The sequence below is a fragment of the Blennius ocellaris genome (genome assembly GCF_963422515.1).
Source record: "Blennius ocellaris genome assembly, chromosome: 3".
NCBI lineage: Eukaryota > Metazoa > Chordata > Actinopteri > Blenniiformes > Blenniidae > Blennius > Blennius ocellaris.
Genome location: NC_137652.1, coordinates 31,032,899 through 31,048,627, shown reverse-complemented (window position 1 = coordinate 31,048,627; position 15,729 = coordinate 31,032,899). Strand labels below are relative to the sequence as shown.

General features: G+C 46.3%; 1 protein-coding gene across 6 annotated transcripts in view; it reads right to left on the bottom strand.

Moving 5' to 3' along the window:
- The window catches only part of add3a (adducin 3 (gamma) a), a 108,282-nt gene that overhangs the window by 41,357 nt on the left and 51,196 nt on the right, over positions 1–15,729 (bottom strand). For all 6 annotated transcript variants that reach the window (XR_013937231.1, XM_080521025.1, XM_080521024.1 and 3 more), the window contains exons 2-3: positions 13,205–13,451; positions 406–544 (exon numbers count right to left, since the gene is read on the bottom strand). Coding sequence is in view for 5 of the 6 variants with exons in the window: in XM_080521025.1 (XP_080377151.1) it covers positions 406–544; positions 13,205–13,399 (334 nt within the window). In the remaining variant the exon portion in view is untranslated. The remainder of the gene's footprint in view (positions 1–405; positions 545–13,204; positions 13,452–15,729) is intronic.

Here is a 15,729-nt window from a genome sequence, read left to right as displayed (position 1 = left end):
AAAAAGGTTGGGAACCACTGGTCTAATGCTTCCACGGACGTATCCGTTGGGTTAGGTTAAACTTCTGGATCATCTCTGACATGTAATTCGGCGTGAGTTGTGCATTCCAGCGCCGTAATTGGAAGCAGACTTCACATATGGACAAGCTCACAGAGGACCAGAACCCCGGTGAAGTATGCACGGCTCTTCCGGAGTCTGGGGTTGGGTCGTCTCACAGTATTTATGCCCTCCAGCGCACGAAGCTCATGTTAGGGTATCGATCCCGTGTCTGTGAATACTGATGCCACGCTTTTGTTCTTCAGCGTGGTTCAAAGTGGTGGCGCCCCGCGCCAGGGCGGCGGCTCCCCGCTGAAGGTTAGAGTCTGGTTGCCCGGGGCAACGGGCCACAGCACAGCAAGTACTCACTGAGGGGGGACGTGTTGAAGCCAGCCACCGAGCTGGCCATGAAGAAGTCGGCAATCTGCCTGAGGGCCAGCAGTCCCGTGGGGTTGTTCCCCTTCCGCTGCTGCTCCTGGATCAGGCTCTCCAACTCCTCCTTGAAAGCCTGGGAGAGAAAAGACCCGTCAGAAGACCAGACAAAATATCACACTGAATATCTCAGGAAATGTAAAGTGTAAAGCAAAAGTGAGGGTTATGTTATTTAAGCTCTTTTCAATGGACTTTCGGGGCAGAGTGTGGTTTCACAGTACCAATAAAACCAAAGCAGGTTTGTTTTGGCTTCAGAACTCAACAGGATGCGACAAAAAGCTTAAAGTAATCTACATTTCGTCAACATGCAGGTGAGACTTTGGGTAGGAAGTGACAAGAGAAACAGTAAATGGCGACATGATAACATTCTTTCTTTTTTTGTTTTTCATTAATGTTCACAAGAGTGTAAATTGTAATCCATCTTCTGTACGGCTTCATGCACCTGAGGCTGGACGGTGCTGGAGCTGTGGAAGCAGGTAAACAGTCCATGACAGGACAAACACAGAGAGACGGACGATCTGACACTTTACTTCACAGCTACAGACATTCAGAGACATCGATCAATATCAAACGCGTGTCCATGGACTTTGGGAGCAAACCAGAGCAGCCTCACTCAACAAATACACAATTCTTCAACTTGTATAGTGACAACAGCCTGCTATTTTGACCCAAGAGAAAACAAAACAAAACAACATGGAGACTTGGCAGCAGAACGAAAGAGAAATGAGGGGATTGGTGGTGACGGCATGAGAGAGAGAAGACATGGAGATGGAGGGAGATGTGTTAATCACAGATTACAGACATCCAGCCTGGGTGTCAATCTCACGGCCAGGAAGCTGCGTCTCGATTGGCCGGCCACACAACAAGCAGTGCTGGGATTGGTCCGGCGTTTGAGGCTGAGAGCGTGAGCAGCTAATCCTCGCCGCCACCCTCACACGCAGCGCAGACTCAGAAACACACAGACATCCCATCCTCTCTCTCTCTTGGCTGAATTCAGCAGGTTTCAACAGGAAACTGGACACGTTTTGGTCTGAATGTGGCGTTTCAATGCAGACGTCAAATACTCGCACACAGATAAACATCCAGGTCCGGCCGCAGTGGGAAACGGCAGACGAGGGTTCTCCCCCTCGTCTAATAATCCCTATTAGTTCCCTGTCGACCTTTCTCTCCTGCCAGTGTGGTGAAAGCTGCGAGCGGCACAGAGGCTTCTCAAGATGCTCACAGCAGGAATGCAGCCGAGCAGAAACACAGTTAAAATCCCTGCACAACTTCAAACCTCAGTGGTCGTCGCCCAGCTTTGGTTCCACAGTGGGGTTTTTTGACGATTCAGCAGTTTGAGTCCACGTCAACATAACTTCCTTGTACTTTTTGCGTAATCTTACAGTGATTTCTTTGTGTCAGCCACATGTTGACTCAATTTTTATCAGATAACAACGTTATAATATCTGGTAAACTTTTATATCGATCGTAAAGTCATTGGTTAAAATAACAGTGGGTCATAAAATAGTCGGTTCTGTCATAACACAACAATTTGTAAATCCTTTGGAGCTTTTGAATTGAATTTTTTTGACCTGATATTTGTTTCCAGATGTTTTCAGGTCTACTTTATGTATTTCTATTGCTCCCCTTGGGAATAAACGTACAGACTTTTACAGACGATTATTTTGTTTTAAGCTTGCTTCCCTCACCACTATAATTGATTAAAAAAACTCTGATTTACTGCATCCATTGTTAACAGCGTGTTGTGTTGCTTTAGTCGCACTCACCACCTGGCTGGAAACTCTGTGTTCCTTTTGGGGATGAAGCTTTTCTGTTGTTATGCGGTGATGTTCTCCCTGAGCCTGCTGCAGGTTTCCCAGGAGACGCAAAGATGATTCATATTCATAATACAAGTCCATATAAGATACAGTGTTTTAGCTTAATGTAAGATTAGATGATTGAGATAGACCTTACACCCTGTCCGGGGTGTCGACTGACATTTTGATTATTGATCTTATACTACTGACATCTTTCATTAAACAAATAAGTTTAATTTCATGTCAAAAATAACAAACCTTCCTACCCAATATTCAACATTCTCTAAAATCCCCACAAACATGTCAGATTACTAAATCTATCTATGGGGGTTTTAATAACATGTTGGAGTTAATTTAGTCTTTCCAACCTGTATTAAAACATGCATCGTTGAATGTGGTTAATCAGTCTATATCAACGTGGTCATTCCATTAACACGATCAGATTAGTGTTCAATGTGTTACAGCGCCACCTGCTGGTGTTTTGTTTCCAGTTCTGACCTCCAGTGTGGGTGAACAACATGGCAGTGAACTCTTATTTGATCTTTCTGGAACTTGTACGGCCATAGATGTGTTTATATAGCCCCAGGAGATGAAATGGGTCTATCTGGTTCTCGCGTGGATGGTTTTTGTGCTCAGCTCAGAGCGGGTGCTGCCCCTAGAGGTGGAAGTGGGTCATTACAGAGAGCAGCCTACACGATGTCTGTGATGTATGGTGGAGGATGAATTTTATTTCATGTTCTATTGTCCACTGGATAATGACAGATGATGATAATGAGTTGGTTATTTTGAAATGACATTTTTTGCTTAGCAAGATATGTGGAAAAAGCATGAACAATGAGACTGAAAGCTTTGTATCCAGACTCTTGATTCTGATGAAATGTTTATGTTATACTGAACATATACCATGACTGTCATCTTCCTGTTTATGTGTATAGTCATATAAACCCACGTGGGCTGGGCGCCGGTGTGCACTTACATAAAAATATTCATTCATTCATTCATATGTGATGATCAGAGTTGATAGTGAATTAAAAAGCAGCTTGGCCAGTGACTTCTTCCCCATCCTGCCAGTCTGGATTCATCAGCATCTCGTCTACTTTGTACTTTAGTTGTTGTTAATTCTACATTATTATGGTATCGTTTAAGTAATTGTACGAGTTTTCATTCACAGATTTCTATAACCATAGTCAAAACATTACATTTTGCACAACTTCCTGCTTCCTTATTTGTTGGACTGGTCATACTTCTGGTATTTCAGCTTTGCGGTGGATTAATTATTAATAAATATTGAATGCTGACACTTTGACTCTCTCCAGAGAGCAATACAGAATCCATTCATCCATCATCCAATAAAAGGTCATGCCATGAGACAGGGCCACAGTGTTGTCGCAGGGTCTCTGGTTTTACGGCCATGCGGGGGGTTTGTTTTGCCGGGAAGCACACAGGCCAGAACCACTGCTGCTTCTGAGCCGGACATTCCTCCGTCTGTGGTGGCCAGTTTTCTGTGGCAACGGACGTCTGACGGAGGAAGAGTCGGGGCTCCTTTTGTGTTAACTTGCTGTTAATCAGTTGACAGGGCTGCAGGCGCAGCTTCCTGGAGCCGGAGTGCACGGGTGTCAGCTCGCCCCACTCTCTCCACAGGGAGGGGAATCCCATCACGCCACCCTGACAAGTCCATCTAATGCAGCGTATCAACAAACACGTTAACAGACCAGGTTTTGTTTCTGGAAACTGGAGTGTGTTTTGATCCACAGAGGGAAATATGGGAGTTCGGAGCAGCTGCACCATCACCTCCATCCTCCAGTCTAAAAACAGCTGCTCAGACTGAAAACATCACCGGGGCGCAGGTCACAATGGTGAAGTTACACCACAGAGAAAACAAAACAAAGAGGCTGAAAACTCAACTTAATCTCATTTGTTTTGAGCTGAAATTCACAAAAGCTAACAGGCAGCAGAAGATGATCGGCGGAGGAGGAAGAAAAACAAGAGAACAACAGCAGACGTGTGCTGTATGTTTCTGTGTGTGCTTTCCCAAGAAGATTATGACGGCGGGGATTTGATTCCATCATCTAATGCAGCGACGTAAAGTGGATCATCAATGTTTCTGTAAAGCCAAGCAGTTGGAAAAAAAAAAAAAAATCACATGCTAAATGTGTTATTTTAGCTGCTGTGGTGTGACGGTCCTTTCATTTCAACAGAAACAGCTCATTCATCTGTGAGGAGAACAACAACAAGCCTCTGTCATGTCAGACTAATGGGGTCTGTGTGATGAGGAGCCAATCAGAGAAAAGAGGAAGTGTTTCCGTGACTGTTCCCGGACAGCCCAGGACTTCAGAGCGTCGAGTTGCAGGTTGGATGGAGAATCAGAGGAATGAAGATTTCAGAGGAATTCAATTATGGCCCATTGGAGGAATTACCATATTATGGGAATTATGGGTATTTGAGGAAAACCCATGCAAAGTGTTTGAAATCTCTGAAACGGTCTCTTTCCAAGCTGCATGAGTGTTTCAGGACTGCGATCTGGAGCCTTTTTAGGCTTCTTGAAGCTTTCACACATTTCTCTGGAAACCTTTTGTCTTACTTCTATCATATTTGCTCACCAGATTACCTTCCTGACAAACAAAACATTTAAAGATCCCACACTTGTTCATGAAGTGATCTGCTAAAGTGTGTCACAAAGATTCAGTTCACTAAACGCTGCCGTCAGGTGAGATGCCATAATAATATTACATCAGCTTTCAAATGTGGATTTTCACAATACAACTCTCGTTCAACAAACTCTGATTAGATCCAATTAAAAATGCCTGTATGTTTGGTATGTGGAGAAAAACAACAACAAAAAGCCCCTAAAACCAATAAAAAAGGGTCAAACAGCCCAAAACAGCCTCAGAAGGCCTGATTAATACAAAAGGCTGCACTTGATGAGGGACGACACAGCAGAGGAGGAACTTCCTCCATCAGCTCCACAAGTTCAACCTGCCCCAGGAGCTGCTCATCATGTTCTGCACCTCCATCAGCCAGTCTGTTCTGCACCTCCATCACCCAGTCTGTTCTGCACCTCCATCAGCCAGTCTGTTCTGCACCTCCATCACCCAGTCTGTTCTGCACCTCCATCACCCAGTCTATTCTGCACCTCCATCCTCCAGTCTGTTCTGCACCTCCATCCTCCAGTCTGTTCTGCACCTCCATCCTCCAGTCTGTTCTGCACCTCCATCACCCAGTCTGTTCTGCACCTCCATCCTCCAGTCTGTTCTGCACCTCCATCCTCCAGTCTGTTCTGCACCTCCATCCTCCAGTCTGTTCTGCACCTCCATCACCCAGTCTGTTCTGCACCTCCATCCTCCAGTCTGTTCTGCACCTCCATCACCCAGTCTGTACTGCACCTCCATCACCCAGTCTGTTCTGCACCTCCATCACCCAGTCTGTTCTGCACCTCCATCCTCCAGTCTGTTCTGCACCTCCATCCTCCAGTCTGTTCTGCACCTCCATCCTCCAGTCTGTTCTGCACCTCCATCCTCCAGTCTGTTCTGCACCTCCATCACCCAGTCTATTCTGCACCTCCATCCTCCAGTCTGTTCTGCACCTCCATCCTCCAGTCTGTTCTGCACCTCCATCCTCCAGTCTGTTCTGCACCTCCATCACCCAGTCTGTTCTGCACCTCCATCCTCCAGTCTGTTCTGCACCTCCATCCTCCAGTCTGTTCTGCACCTCCATCCTCCAGTCTGTTCTGCACCTCCATCACCCAGTCTGTTCTGCACCTCCATCCTCCAGTCTGTTCTGCACCTCCATCACCCAGTCTGTACTGCACCTCCATCACCCAGTCTGTTCTGCACCTCCATCCTCCAGTCTGTTCTGCACCTCCATCCTCCAGTCTGTTCTGCACCTCCATCACCCAGTCTGTTCTGCACCTCCATCACCCAGTCTGTTCTGCACCTCCATCCTCCAGTCTGTTCTGCACCTCCATCCTCCAGTCTGTTCTGCACCTCCATCCTCCAGTCTGTTCTGCACCTCCATCACCCAGTCTGTTCTGCACCTCCATCCTCCAGTCTGTTCTGCACCTCCATCCTCCAGTCTGTTCTGCACCTCCATCACCCAGTCTGTTCTGCACCTCCATCCTCCAGTCTGTTCTGCACCTCCATCCCCCAGTCTGTACTGCACCTCCATCACCCAGTCTGTTCTGCACCTCCATCCTCCAGTCTGTTCTGCACCTCCATCCTCCAGTCTGTTCTGCACCTCCATCACCCAGTCTGTTCTGCACCTCCATCACCCAGTCTGTTCTGCACCTCCATCATGACAGACACAGACTAAAGGACAAGCAGGACTGTAGGAAAGCTCATCGGTGTCTCGCTTCCCCCCGTCCAGGTTGTGCTGGTCCAGGGTCAGGAAACAGGCAGGTAGCATCACTGCAGACTCCGCCCACCCTGGACACACACTCTTCAAACCCCCCCCCCCTCCATCACTGTACGACCAGAAGGACTTGCCATAAGCAGCGTTTCTTCCCCAGCAGTCACTGATGATCACTGCTCACTGTCATCCAGCTGCTGTAGAACGTCCTAGAACAACGGTCACTGACTGTACCTACAAGCATATTGTTTATCTTTCTAACCACCATCTACTGCATTCTATTGGAGATACTCACTCCCTCATGCCATTTGCACTACCTACCCACTGCACTGTTATCCAATATCAGATTTAGCTCCTGTACATATATTAGTCTCCAATTACTGTTTGTATTTTTTTTTTTCATTTGTATTATTTAAGAGTTCCTACCAAATTTAAATTCCTCTGGCAATAAAACTGATTCTGAATCAGCTGACTAAAAGTAAACTGCTGAAAATTGAATAAAATATCTCCTTTTCTAATTTAGTCATGAGATTGGAGGTACGGTGTTTAATGTTTCCCGACTTGATGAATTGTGTTATCTTCATTTAGTTTAAGCTCATTTCACTGGGAGTGAAGAGGGGAACCTGCTCTCTGGGTCATGAGCTTCTGCTTTACAATATCAACATCAAGGCAGATAACCTACGGTTCCTCTCTTACCATTTCACCTGTTGGAGTTTGGTGAACAAACTCACATTGGCAGATGCTTATATTTTATCATCCGAGTCACATTTTCCAAGGAACAATGGACACTTTTCTTCATTCCTTCACTGAAACAGACAGATTGTCATCAGACTTCCAGAAGCATTTGGGACTGATGACTTCACCTGCAGCTTGTGGCCTCAAAGAAAATCTGTGTCAGTCCTGGCGGCTTCGACATTACCTCATGTGCTCATGTGAAATGAATAATGGCTTTCTATGACTCACTGCAGGAGATGATCATCAAGTCCTTAAAAAAAAAAAGAACCAGGTTATGGTTATGTGGGTTCCACCCAGAACACGTGAAGCTTGGACGCAACATTTCCAAGTAAAATGCGGTGGACAAAGCATTAGCCAGGCCTCGGCAGTATCACATGTCGGGTCCTGCTTCCTTCCAACCGTCAACATTGTGTTCTCAGGAGACGGGCTAGGATTACCTTCTCACTGCTACTACACGGCATCACGGCTCACCTGCAGGAACAGAGTGACCTGCATTTCACGGCTCTGTGATGAATCTCATTAATCTTAACTGACTGAATGAGGAGCTGCAGACACTGAGTTAACGGCCGACAGAAGCCGACAGGAGGCCGACGGGTGCACAGGTGAGGCCTGTAATCCCACACACAAGCTCCTCAGTTATGTCAGCACAATGCTGCTCTTTCAGGGAGCCACAAAGTGGAGGAGCGCCTCTCCTAGACATGATCCCTCCGAGTCTGAGTGAAATCACTTCTCTGCTGCAGTGTCTCCACAAACGCTCGGCCCTTCTGCTCACACAATCTAAACTCTCAGATAATCATGAAAATAAACCACCCCCCGAGTAATTAGGAGGCGGTGAAGTAAGAATACAAGCTTGTGGAGTCTACAGCTTCATTGCTTCACTCCAGTTCATTGGATTCCACACTTCTACCATGAACACTTAAACCTAGTACTTTTGTGACATAAAGCCATTAAATGCCGACTCGCCTATTTTCAAGACATAAAAAATTGTTATAGCCGTTAAACTCAAGAGGCCTTTGCCCCCCCCCCCCCCCCCCCGTGGTTGGGAATCGGTGGCCCAAATGGTTAGAAAAGCAGACTGGGGATCTGAGCTCCCAGGGCACCACCCTGACCCCCCACATCTGGAGATACACTGGAAACACCACTTGAATGCTGCGAAATGATCAAGACATGCTCAATAAGGGTCAGCATCGGTGGAGCTCCAGCACCACATGATCAGTGTGTGTTTGGACACAAGGATCCGCCCAATGTGACGACACCAACTGCTCAGAGTCGTCACTTCTTCAGCATGTGCGCCGCCGCGGCAGGTTTCTACCAAAGTTTAACTCCCAGCAGATGTTGTGAAATGCCAAACGGAAACACAGCTGGCCCGACACCGCTCGGAGGGGAACGTTGGCGGTTTGGGAAAGAGTCTCCGAAGAGAGTTCCGCCTCTAATGTTCCTCCGAACGAGACCTTCAGGAGTTCCAAAAGAAAAAAAGGAAAACATAATAAAGAGCAGCCGTGGCATTTGCCTCACATGAGGGGGTTCTCAACAGAACCGCCGAGCCATGTAAATCACCCTCTTGTGTTTTCTCTGTGTGTGTGTGTGTGTTCCTCGGGAAACCACAAGTTCACTGAAGTGAGAGTGAGTGAATTTAGCCCCGAGCACGGCTAAAAGATGAGGGTGGACGCTGACCTGGAGGCGAGCCAGCGAGGGAGACGAGAACAGAGGAAGGAGGCCAAGATGCTGAAAATAGCAACAACACGTGGAAACGCACTCAAATTCAATTTCGTCCAGTTTAATCTCGTGCGTCTGACGGCTTCTGACCTTTCGGACTTTCACGCCGGCGGCCGAGTCACGACATCCTAATTCTCAGACGCTTTGCTGCAGAATCACCAACGTCATCCACCTTCTCTCCAACGGGACGAGTGGCAGCCGGCGGCAGGCGAGAGCGACGAGCCCAACAACTTCTCACAGTGAAACCTTTTGGTCCAGACGGACCTCCAGGATGGTTCCAGTTCAGCCCAATTTCATCAAGACCGGGCCAAAGAGGAAACATTGGCACCATATTAACCTTTAGATTTAAAGTTTTTCTTTGTGGCGCAAAGGAAACATCATGAAAATGTCTACATTTCTACAAACTCACACTTTTACTGGAGATAATTTGAATGATTTGAACAAAAAGTTGATTTGAACGTTATCTTCTGAAATACAGTGAAACGTCCCCGAAAAAAGCTTCATTATGCAGGTTTTCCTGAACGCATCCTGACAGCATGGCTTCCTGTTGTGTGGAAGAAACGGATTTTACAAATCTATGCTTTCTTTGCTTGGTGGTTTTAGCGAGCGCCCTCACGTTTGCCACCCGTGTTTAGGCTTGTATACTATTCTGTGATTTTCCTGTTAAAACTGCGAATTTGAAAAAGTGTGATGGTGTAAAAGTGCCCCGATATTCCAGCGTTGAGCTCCGGTCTCGGGCAGCAAACAGCTGCGTGAATGAGACGGGCGGATTGGGTCCCGCCTCGTCTAAATCGGTCCGGCTCTAAACACAACCTGCCATCTGAGCAACGGCAACATGTAATCTGGAGCCGCCGGTCCAAGTGAAGGAAAAGAGACACGTGTTCAGCTGTTGACATGTCGAAGTGAAAAAAAACAAGCTATAAACAAACTGGAGCAGAAGAAGTAGTAAGGCAACGCCTCGTTCAGCTGGTGTTGCACATTTGTTGTTGTTGAATACGGATTAAAAAAAGCAGGCAGGAATCCAAACGTTTGACTCACAGTCAGACTCACCAGGCCGGAAAAACACGCACAACACAGCGTGGCCACAACACAGCCAGAGAAACACAGTCGGGTGGCTGGAAATAACAACGGCGGGAGAAAACAACTGTTATTACAGGTAATTAAATGCAGCTTCAGTCGGCCGGCGCTAAAGGTATTTTATTTAAAAGGTATTAAACAGAAGTAAAGCACACGATGAAAGACAATCTGCTTTGTGAGGGAAGAAGAAAGTGTCGCCAAGACAAAAACAAGAAATGACTGATCGGTGAAATTTGATATGAAAGTCGTTCAGTGGCCCAAGATTAGAAAGAAAAGAATAAAATGTCATCTTTGATTAGGTATATTACAATACTTTATGGTGAATGCTCGCCTCACAGTGGAAATGTCCCTGCTTGGATTCCAGGTTTGGGGACGTCGCTATGTAGCGTATTAATGTACATGTATGACACCTGACCGGAAGAAAGTTGAACTGCTGAGTTTCTGTTCTCGGTCCAGCCTCACGTCACTCTTTACATCCACATCGAATTCCGTTCTGAAAACTTCCCTTGAGACTTCCAGGAAATAAGACAAGTTGTGAAACAATGGCGTTACAACTTGGTCCCCGTGGGCTCCCGTAGCGGTGCTCATGCTCTTCATATTCAACTTCATTATGTTGTTTGTTTTAAAACAAGCTCCAACTCTTGGACCGTTTCTGATGGAGTCTTTTGTTTTTGCACTGGTGTCCATCGACGATCGCCCACTTGTGAAATCATGAACTCACATGAATGGAAGTCCCGCACACATCCCGCGCTTCAACTCCACCTGGTGAGTCTCCCTCAGGACCGCCGCCTGCCCCAGACCCGCCTCACTCTGCAGCTGCCCCCTGCTCTGAACCTTCTCCAGATGTTCACACTGCCTCTGGCTCCGAGCCCAGCAGAGCCCCTGCCCTCTCCAACATCTGGAGCAGCACAGAGCCCCTGCCCTCTCCAACATCTGGAGCAGCACAGAGCCCCTGGCCACTCCAACATCTGGAGCAGCACAGAGCCCCTGGCCACTCCAACATCTGGAGCAGCACAGAGCCCCTGGCCTCTCCAACATCTGGAGCAGCACAGAGCCCCTGGCCTCTCCAACATCTGGAGCAGCACAGAGCCCCTGCCCTCTCCAACATCTGGAGCAGCACAGAGCCCCTGCCCTCTCCAACATCTGGAGCAGCACAGAGCCCCTGCCCTCTCAAACATCTGGAGCAGCACAGAGTCCCTGCCCTCTCCAACATCTGGAGCAGCACAGAGCCCCTGCCCTCTCCAACATCTGGAGCAGCACAGAGCCCCTGCCCTCTCAAACATCTGGAGCAGCACAGAGCCCCTGCCCTCTCAAACATCTGGAGCAGCACAGAGTCCCTGCCCTCTCAAACATCTGGAGCAGCACAGAGCCCCTGCCCTCTCAAACATCTGGAGCAGCACAGAGTCCCTGGCCTCTCAAACATCTGGCACCGAGCTCGGCACGCCAAGACACACACACACACACACACACACACACACACACACACACACACACACACACACACACACACACACACACACACACACACACACACACACACACACACACACACACACACACACACACACACACACACACACACACACACACACACACACACACACACACAGAAGATGTATTCATGACAATCATCGTTTATAAAGTGTTTGACTTAATCTTTCCTTTGAAAGTTTTCTGGTTTTCAAACTGAATGTGTTTGATGACAGATTCTAAAATCTGTGACACTGCCTTGACCACAAACAACAAACTTCTGTAAACTGCACACTGACACACATCATCATGTGAACGAAGCTAAAAGGTAAATAGATGAATGTGAACATTTTCGACCCTTCATCATGAACAGAAAATGCAAAGTGCATGGTTTTCCAGGGAATATCTTGGACATCTTGGCCACATAATGCAGCTTTTCTGTCAGTGACTGCAGCAGCGTCTCGCTCCAGAGTGGCTGCTGCAAGGAAAAACGCCATTGGAATTGTGAAGCTGTTGCTGCTATAAACTGAGAATGAGCTCATGGCTGAATTATGCGATATGTTGTCAACATGGAAATTACAAATATTGGCAGTTTGCACACATTTACAGACCCCCTGCCATAGCAAACACAGAATGAGCGTCGGCCTTCAGCAAACAGTGCTGAGTGAAACATGTTGTAAAATCTGAGTGTGTTGCAACTGTTCAAAGTGCAGACTAACAATAAAGACAGAGAACAATGAGGATGAGCTGAGGTCCTGGAGGAGTTGGGTTAAAGTCATTGAAAACATCAAACATCTATAGTCTTTAATCACTTTGTTATGTAGAAAATGTAATAAAGAATTCAAAGGTAATGCAGAAACATTTACAATGGAGATGAAAGTATTCCTAAAATAATATTTTCACTGGTTTGTGTCCACAAGACCAAAATGCCTGAACTCTGTAGTTTCTCTCCTTGAAAACATGGATTTCTTGTTCTAATCACCTGCACAACACTGTCCTGGCAGCCACAAGTAAACCCACAAAACACATCCAATGTCCACAAATCTGCCTTTCCAGGCCCAGGATTTCTTGAATAAATGACTTGTTTGGTCATCCTTTAGCACTTGGCTGGTACTGCAGCAGTATTTGTGAAGAATGTGAAGCTCCAGGGGAAAGAAAGCTCAACGTGACTAGTGTTGGCTGGAAGTTGCTCTGTGCTCTCAGCCTGTTTGTTTCAATCAAATGTGACCTGACATGAACACTGGAGCTCAGCTGGAGGAGCTTCAGCAGGGATCCTGGATGTGGGTGTGGAGGCCGGTGGCTTAATGAAGGTTTGAGCTGACTGCAGTGATTCTGAGCTCTGTGTCACGATATCAGGACAAACAGAGCAGGAATCCTGGAAACAGGAAGGCCACAGTTTGCCGCTTGTGTCATCTTTATTCCTCAACTGTAGCGTGACGAGCATTTCTTTCCTTATTGTCTCGCAAACAATAAACTAATCGTTAGTTTGTTCTTGATCCCTCTAAGAAACCTGTTGGTCTTGTTTTTTTCGGCAGCTGTGTGTTTCAGTGCTGATTCAGTGTGTGAGTTCCAGTGGTTGTTCCCTCGGCTGGACTTACGGGGCTCTGCAGAATCTGCGTGACGCGTTTCTTCTGCTCCAGCACGTTGAAGTCCTGCCGAAGGTCCGGCGACATGTTCCGGGCCCGGATGTACTCCGGATCACTGACGTCGACCCGGTCGAAGTAGCGCTCCTTGCTGCCCCCGCTGGGCGGAGGAGGAGTGGTCACCACCCCCTGATGGCCGTCCGCACTCATGCCTGCTTTCCCCTCGCTGCTTTGCCTCCCTGGTCGCCGCTCCGCCTCTCACCTGAGGGAGCAAAGAGACGGCAGGTCATCTGAGAGCCAAACGAGACCAGCCAGTTTATTTCACTAGCTCATTCCAACACAACACAACATGACGGAAGTGCGACACAAGACCAGGCAAGAACATCAGATTCAATCTTGACGCAACGAAAACAATGAATTAAAGCAATAAAAACACCTTGAGAGCTACAAAGCCTCCATGCAGCCAAACGCCTTTTCCATTTCAGAGCAACATTTGAGGAAAAGCATGATTTAAAGTGTAAGTGAGAAATATCTCATCCTCATCGCCCATCCATTCATTTATTTCATTAATCCATTAATGACCACGTGACTCAGGCCCGGTGACGTGGTGGACTGATTCTCCCAGTCAAACACCAAAACCACAACCCAACTTGCTTCTCTCAGTTCAGAAGAGAATATATACCTTGCATTATAAAAACTAAATATCTTAAAGGAAATACAAGCAAATGTATTATTCCGACTTGCCCAAAACTCATAACATACGAGCCTAAAATATGTCTTAAATTTTAATTGTGATAAATAAGCGTCGAATGGAAAAACATCTGATCTTGTAAAATATTCTAAAATGCTGTATTTTTGAATAAGAAATGAATAATTTTTTTTTAAAAAGACTTGAAATAATATGTGTCATAAATAAAATATGAAAATATTTCACAGGATCTCATAGAATTAAGAGTGAACAAAAGAGAATCTATCAAGATTCAAACTAAAGCACTGACAATAGTTCTGTGTCAAGATAAACTTGAACTGCAAAACAAATCTGGTCTCTTTTAATAGGTAGTTTTTATTAGGTTTTACAAAAGCCCTTTCAGACAAAAACATCAAATTAAATACAGAAAAACAAAAAAAAGGTGGTTAAATAATAAAAAAAAGTCCAAAAGTCCAGTTGGGTCCTGAGGAGGGCTTTAGTCCAAACAAAGGCTTTAAATTATTCTCAGTGTTTGCAGGGTTCAGCTTACTGATTAATCGGAGGTTTACTGGTAAAGGAAAACTAAAAGAAAAGAGAAACGGTGATTGGGCCTCATGCAGCACCAACTTGGTCCAGCTCTAATATTTACGTTACGCGTAATAATCCAGCAGATACTCAAAATAGAACGTGAATATAACGAAGAGGTCTAAAAAGAAACAAAAGAGTTTTATCTCTTATCAGTCAAACAGGCTCGCCGTCAGAACTCCAGACTGAAGCTGCATGTACCGTATTTTCTGCCCTATAAGGCACACCGGATTATAAGGCGCACCTACATTGATTGACATAATTTACAACTCCATTCATATATAAGGCGCACTGCCCTATAAGGCGCATGGAACAGACCAGTGGTCATAACCTTTATAGCTCAAAGCCATTTGGTTACATTTTCCACTGATTCTAACACCCAGAGAGGTGCATGCACTTTATTTTGATAGTCCTACCTGCAGCCTATGCTAGGAGGACACTACACACAAAACCTTCTTCACTACTGGTTGACAACTTACAACTACCGGTAATAAACTAAACTACATGAACTAAGCAACAAAAACACAACACAACACAATTATTACCGACACCACAAACCAAATAGAACCCCAATAATTGCATTTAAAACACCACAAACAGCTGCAATGAATTATGGGAGTTTCTATCGGCTGCACTGAGGAGCTCAGGTTGAATTTGTCGCTGCAAGGCATGATGTCCCATCATGCCTTGCAGCGACAAATTCATGTTTTGTGTTGTTGGAGGTTATTGTGGGTTGTTGTTGGGCTTGGTGTTGTGTTGATTGTGTTTATGTGTTTTTGTTCCCCAGTTTAGGGAGGAATTATTTCATCTAGTTTATTTTGGTTTGTTAGAACGTTGGTGTGCAACCATGAGTGATGAAGGTGTTGTGCGGAGTCTGGTCCGCACTGAAGATCCGGTTGCAAAGTCAGAGTTGTCAAAATAAAAGCTTCTAGTTGTTCAGCTGTCAAATAGCAGCCTGGAGTAGAACAATTGTCCATATATAAGGCGCACTGGTAGCTTTTAAGAAAATTTGAGGTATGTAGGTGCGCCTTATAGGGTGGAAAATACGGTAAACAAGGGCTAGTTTCACACAGCAGGCGCCAGGCGGGTGAAGACGAGCAGACAGCGAGGCGTGGAGGAGCAGGTTGGGTTCAACATCCAGGCCGGACTGACCGGGTCACCTGGCAGCACTGCAGCCGTCACGAGGAAGCAGCCAATGCCGCAGAAAGGACTGACGTGACCTCCTCAGCACTTTGTTGTCCTGCCAGGGCCAAACACAGGACGGCGC